This window comes from Helianthus annuus, chromosome 10 (assembly GCF_002127325.2).
Source record: "Helianthus annuus cultivar XRQ/B chromosome 10, HanXRQr2.0-SUNRISE, whole genome shotgun sequence".
NCBI lineage: Eukaryota > Viridiplantae > Streptophyta > Magnoliopsida > Asterales > Asteraceae > Helianthus > Helianthus annuus.
In genome coordinates, this window is record NC_035442.2 from 146,166,629 (window position 1) to 146,173,034 (window position 6,406).

General features: G+C 33.6%; 1 protein-coding gene across 1 annotated transcript; it reads left to right on the top strand.

Moving 5' to 3' along the window:
* The first annotated feature begins 215 nt into the window (after nt 1-215).
* Nucleotides 216-3,463, top strand: LOC110882888. The gene is made up of 4 exons (XM_035978346.1): nt 216-423; nt 496-1,716; nt 1,803-2,704; nt 2,807-3,463. Exons 1-4 carry the CDS (start codon nt 216-218, stop codon nt 3,461-3,463), a joined length of 2,988 nt encoding a protein of 995 aa, XP_035834239.1.
* Nucleotides 3,464-6,406: the final 2,943 nt, after the last annotated feature.

Here is a 6,406-nt window from a genome sequence, read left to right on the forward strand (position 1 = left end):
AACAGTTTTTGGTTGATGCTTATACGATGATTGAGAGCGAGCGACTTAACTTTATAAGATTTCAGCAACAAGATCTCAGGTCTGATACATATGAGAATATCCGGAAACTAAGATATAACGGCTAACAAGATTTGTCTAAGGTTGGAAAACGTATTTTCCTTCCATCTTCCTTTACAGGCGGGTCACGATATATGATGCAAAACTATCTTGACGCAATGGCAATTTGTAAATGGTATGGTTATCCAGACTTTTTTATAACCATTACCTGCAACCCCAAATGGCCGGAGGTTCAAAGGTTTCTTAAGGACACAAATCTTAATCCGGAGGATAGGCCTGATATTTTATCTCGAATTTTTAAAATAAAGCTGGATGCAATTTGTAAAGATTTGAAAGACCGTGATTTGTTTGGAAAAGCTTCCGCTGGTATGTTTATAAATTTACTTTTTTAAAATAACCTTAATTACATTTACAACGTTTTTATTTTTTTTTTTGTAGTTGTTTACACTATTGAGTTTCAGAAGCGAGGATTGCCTCATGCACATATGTGCTTATTCATGGAGAATGATTACAAACTTCCAACTGTAGACCATGTTGATCAGTTTATTTCTGCAGAAATCCCTGATTTAAACCAAGACCCTGAACTATATACGCTTGTGAAAGACCATATGATTCACGGTCCATGTGGTAATGCTAGAATGAGCTCTCCATGTATGGTTGATAGAAAATGTTCAAAAGGTTTTCCCAAGAAATTTCAAGATCACTCAACCTTGGATTCTAACGGATTTCCCTTATACAGAAGAAGAGATGACGGTTCCTTCGTTTTAAAAAATAAAATTCAGTTAGACAACAGAAGTGTTGTACCTTATAACAAAAAGCTTTTGAAAAGATATCAGGCGCATATAAACGTTGAATGGTGCAACCAAGCGGCGTCAATAAAGTATTTGTTCAAGTATATTAATAAAGGTCCTGATAGAGCAACAGTTGCTGTGGTTCTGAGCAACAATGAAAACGAACAACCAGAAAATGATGAAATTAAAGAGTATTATGACTGTAGGTATATATCTGCGTGTGAAGCGTCTTGGAGGATTTTTTCTAATGAAGTTAATTATAGGAGTCCTTCTGTTATGCGTCTTCCTTTCCATCTTCCTGGACAACAAACAGTTTGTTTCGGTCCTGATGAAGATATTAATCAAGTGCTAAACAAACCATCTGTGAACTCATCAATGTTTTTAGCTTGGATGCAACGTAATCAAGATCCTAACGACCATGTTGCACGTACACTAACATACGTACAGTTTCCGCGTTTTTATGTTTGGAAGCTTGACAAGCGTATATGGGTTCCGAGAATAAAAGGAAAAACAATTGGAAGAATTCATTCCGTTTCTCCTTCTACCGGTGAAGCGTACTATTTAAGAATTCTTCTTAACAAAGTTAAAGGACCAACATCGTTTGATGATATTAAAACAGTTAATGGTCGAGTGTACGATACTTTTAGAGATGCTTGCTATGCGCTGGGTTTGTTGGATGACGACTCTGAGTATATTGAGGCCATCAAAGAAGCAAATATATCAGGTAGTGCAGGTTATATTCGCAATTTATTCGCCACCATGTTACTGTCAAGCACATTATCTAGACCTGAAGTTGTCTGGGAAAGCACATGGAAGTATATGACAGATGATTTTCTGTACAGATTCTCAAAGTATCATCGTGTTTCAGGTAAAATTATAAATTTCATATTATTGTTTTTTGACAGTTACAAAAAATTTACCATTAAATTGATATGTGGTTTTGATTTTTCACAGGTTTATCAATTCCTGATGAGCAACTAAAGAACTACGTTTTATGCGAAATAGAGAAGTTTTTAACTCGGAATAATTCATCGCTTCGGAGATTTTTATCAATGCCTTACCCGGATACTTCATCTTTAGATAACTTTCGCTGCCGATTGATTAACGAAGAGCTTGCTTATGACAGAACAGAGTTACAAAATGTTTATCAAGGTCAGGTGAATTTGTTAACGGATGAACAACGTGCAGTATATGAAGAAATTATGAACGCAGTTCATGGAAACAATGGAGGAGTATTTTTTGTTTACGGTTATGGCGGGACCGGTAAAACGTTTTTATGGAAAACATTATCTGCTGCAATTAGGTCAAAAGGTCAGATTGTATTAAACGTTGCATCTAGCGGAATTGCATCATTGCTATTGGAGGGAGGAAGAACGGCTCATTCTAGGTTTCATATACCTTTGAATCTTAATGAGGATTCCGTTTGTCATATAAAACCAGACGATGATGTAGCTAAATTACTACAGCAGACCAAACTCATTATATGGGATGAAGCTCCTATGGTTCATAAACATGCATTTGAGGCTTTGGATAGAACTATGCATGACATTTTCAATATATCTAATCCATCCAGGTCTGATGTTTTATTTGGAGGGAAGGTGATTGTATTTGGTGGTGATTTTAGGCAAATACTACCTGTTGTTCCAAACGGTGGACGTCAAGAAATTGTGAATGCCTCATTATGTTCTTCTTATCTGTGGAGTAAGTGTAAGTTGTTGACGTTATCTAGAAACATGAGGTTAACTGTTGGAAGACCATCATCTGAAGTTGAAGAGATTAGTAATTTTGCAAAATGGTTGTTGGACGTTGGCGAGGGAAATGTTGGTGGTTCCAATGATGGAGAAGCAATAATTGAAATACCACCTGAGCTTTTAATTGATAGCATATCTGATCCAATTTCTAGCCTGATTGATTTTGTTTATCCGTCAATCTTGGATAATTACAATGATCCTAATTACTTTAGTACAAGAGCTATACTTGCGCCTAAGAATGAGGTTGTTCACGAGATTAACGACAGATTGTTGGCAGTTTTCCCTGGTGAAGAAAAAGAGTATCTTAGTTCTGACAGTCTATGCCCTACTGAAGATGGCAATGTTGATCACCAAAATATATATTCTCCTGACGTGCTCAATGGTCTCAAAGTGTCTGGTTTACCAAATCATAGGTTAGTCCTTAAAGTTGGCGTTCCAGTAATGTTGTTGCGAAATATTGACCAACGAAATGGTTTGTGTAACGGTACAAGGTTAAAGGTCACAAAACTTTACAGCCGTGTTATTGAAGCTGAGATAATTTCTGGTGGTAATATTGGTTCTCGGACATTCATACCTAGAATCAATTTGGTACCTTCGGACCGAAAGATTCCTTTTGCATTTCAAAGGAGGCAATTTCCAATAACTGTATGTTTTGCAATGACGATTAACAAAAGCCAGGGACAGTCGCTATCTAAGGTTGGGTTGTACCTAAGACAACCAGTTTTCACACATGGTCAATTGTACGTAGCTTTATCCAGGGTTACAAGACGAGATGGAATCAAGTTACTAATACTTGACAATGATGGCAGGCCTACAAATAAAACAACCAATGTCGTATATAAAGAGATATTCAATGGATTGTGACTTTTATATTTTTGTCCTTTTTTTTCTTTACGTTATTTGTATCATTTTTTATTATATGCGAAGAAACTTATAACGAAGTATTTACGCATTAAAGTATAGTCACATTCTTATGTAGTATTGAATCAACAGTTATTTCTGGTAATAATATTGGTACATGATCTTTTATTCCAAGGATCAATATTTCTCCGTCCGACAAACTAATTACTTTCAAATTATATAATGTAACCGATTCAGATCAATAACTTATTATGTTAATATATATACATACACATACTAATCAACAACCTTTTATAGATGATACCAACATTACTTACATTCCAAAATATGGTTTTTTTCAAGATATATAACTAATTGTCTTTAAGGTTAACCACTAGCTGCATGTCCATAATAAAAGTAAACACACCAACATAACCACTCATTACATGTCTAAAACAAAAGTAACCATAACATAAGTAGCATAATATAGTCCTGAATTCGAGTACTCAAAATACCTTCTTCATTAGCTTAAACATTTACCTTTCAACCTGCATTAACTTGATCCACGTCTGATAAGATCAGCAGATTTCCTGTGCTTATGAATTTGAAATGCATTTTGTCACCCAGACGAAGCCCATTCTCTTTCATGAACATTGGCCAACCTTCGATTGCATACCTCACATCATCTCCGTTCTTTTGGCGCCTAACATTCATATCCACTGTTTTTCCCTTCATGTTCCTCACTTTTAACACGTGCACTTTGTTTTTTAATCCGCCAACTCTTACAACATTAGCAGGCAATCTCTGCATGAATATGATAATTAACAATTAAACCAGCCTTATGAATGTAATAGTATTACCATTTATCCATTAGTGTTTAAAAAACATACCATTCTGTTACCTCCCTTTTGTGTAAATTCACAGTAACCATCTTTATCAACAGAATTCTTCCTTGCAACACGTTTTGGAGCAACATCTAATATCTCCAATTTACTGCCTGATATCTTTCTAATATCTTTTTCCTAATTATTACAGACACACATAATGTTTATAATAAAAAATGTAATATATATTTTAATCTCTTTGATTTCATCATAAAAAAATGTTGTTATACGTACCAACCGACTGCGTGTTCTTTTTCCAACTGTTGAAACGGTTTGCATTTCCACTTCTGTTCCGCATCTCAGCGCCTTACCTTCGTCTGCCTTACAATATCCCTCAGTACGTTTTCCTTTGTTCTTAACCTGTTTACACAATTTCTTATTTTAGACATCAATAACCAAGTAGTAAAAAATAAAATTCTAACATTTTTTGTTGGCAGTTTGTTTATCTCTTCTCTTATCACACTGGACGTTTCCCCCTTTGAGACTTCTTCTCCACCAACGTTCTTACTCCCCTCATCTTTGTATCCACTTTCATTCATCTATTTATCATACAATTATACTTATTAAAATCCCAAAAGCTAATTACAATTTATATTTATCTACATAAATGGATGCTTATTACCTCACACCTAAACAGATCAACTGAATCATCGTCTTCACATAATGTCTGTCATACAATAACATACGTAAGTAAGTGGGATTTTTTACTAAACTCTTATAATTTAGTTTAAAATACTTACAAAGTCAACGTTTTTGTAGTATGTGTCTTTAGGTATCTCCAGCACAGATTCATCAACACTTTCTTCTTTGACGTTCACATCTAACTCAACTCCTCTACGATATATCTTTATCTCAAATGTTGCGTTGTCAGTTTTCGTGAACAACAGTAAATCATCCTCTTCTATTCCAAGATCATGAAATAACTTCGGACAACCTTTTGTAAGAACATAGTTATCATTAATTTTTTCCGTCTCAACTTTCCAACTATGCCTGCTGCATTTATGTTGTAACAGTCGTTCACTGGTTCGTACGAGAAACATTTTGTGACATAAGCTTCTGGAAGCACCTAAAAAGTAATGTAACAGTTTATTGATATATATTTATGTAAATCATCTATATTTCAAGTATGACAATATAAAAAATCATTAAGAAATAATAGTATACTTACTATTATCTTTAAAACGTTGTAACGATTGAATGTTACAAAAGATTCACCACTTATGTTTTCAACAAAGCAACTGATTTCCATACTTTTGTCCTCCATTATCGTTAATCGCAATATCGTCCTCTTTGTCAATTCAAGATCCCTTACTAAATTACTCCATCCGTCGGTTATAACAGATTCCCCACTAACACTTCTTAAGGACACTGGCCAACTTCTACGACTTTCATGATTTATGATTATTTTTTTCCTTTGCCAATATACTCCGTATACATGCTTAACAAAATCAATTGGCAGCACCTGAAGATAAAGTTAGACTTTACATAATTTGTAATACAGGTTATATATATTATTTTTTAAGCTTTATACATACAATTTTTAACGACGATGGCTCTTCTAAGATAGCAATGCATGAGGGACTCATTTTTTAAACCTGCATTATACCAACATATGGTATAAACATTTAGTGTTGAACTTTAATGGATACATATATGTTCATATCAATAAGAAAATTATATTTTAAACAGATGTTCACAAACATTTTGCTGATTCAATTAATATTAATATCTACAATATACATATAAACAAGACTAAACAACTTTTCCTGATCATTACATTTATATAGATTATTATAAATAAATAAATGAGTCAATTATTTTTTACCAAAAGATATCATTTTATAGTGTTCAAGATGAGTTAAATATAATCTTACTTTGAATACAATTCAACAAAAAAATGTCTGGATCATAAATTTAAGATGATAATCATATCTATTCAATCATCCAAATCACACTATTAACTAACATTTTTTCTTCATAATAATATCATCAAAATCTATCAACCAAATCAAACTATTAACCGAAATTATATACATTCAAACACATGCAATACATATACTCTTTCTTAAACACAGATAACATA

Coding starts and splice junctions, on each gene's coding strand:
- LOC110882888 (XM_035978346.1), top strand. CDS start 216: ATGGCAATTTGTAAATGGTATGGTTATCCAGACTTTTTTATAACCATT. Junction 424..495: donor GTTTGGAAAAGCTTCCGCTG/GTATGTTTATAA, acceptor TTTTTTTTGTAG/TTGTTTACACTATTGAGTTT. Junction 1,717..1,802: donor AAAGTATCATCGTGTTTCAG/GTAAAATTATAA, acceptor GATTTTTCACAG/GTTTATCAATTCCTGATGAG.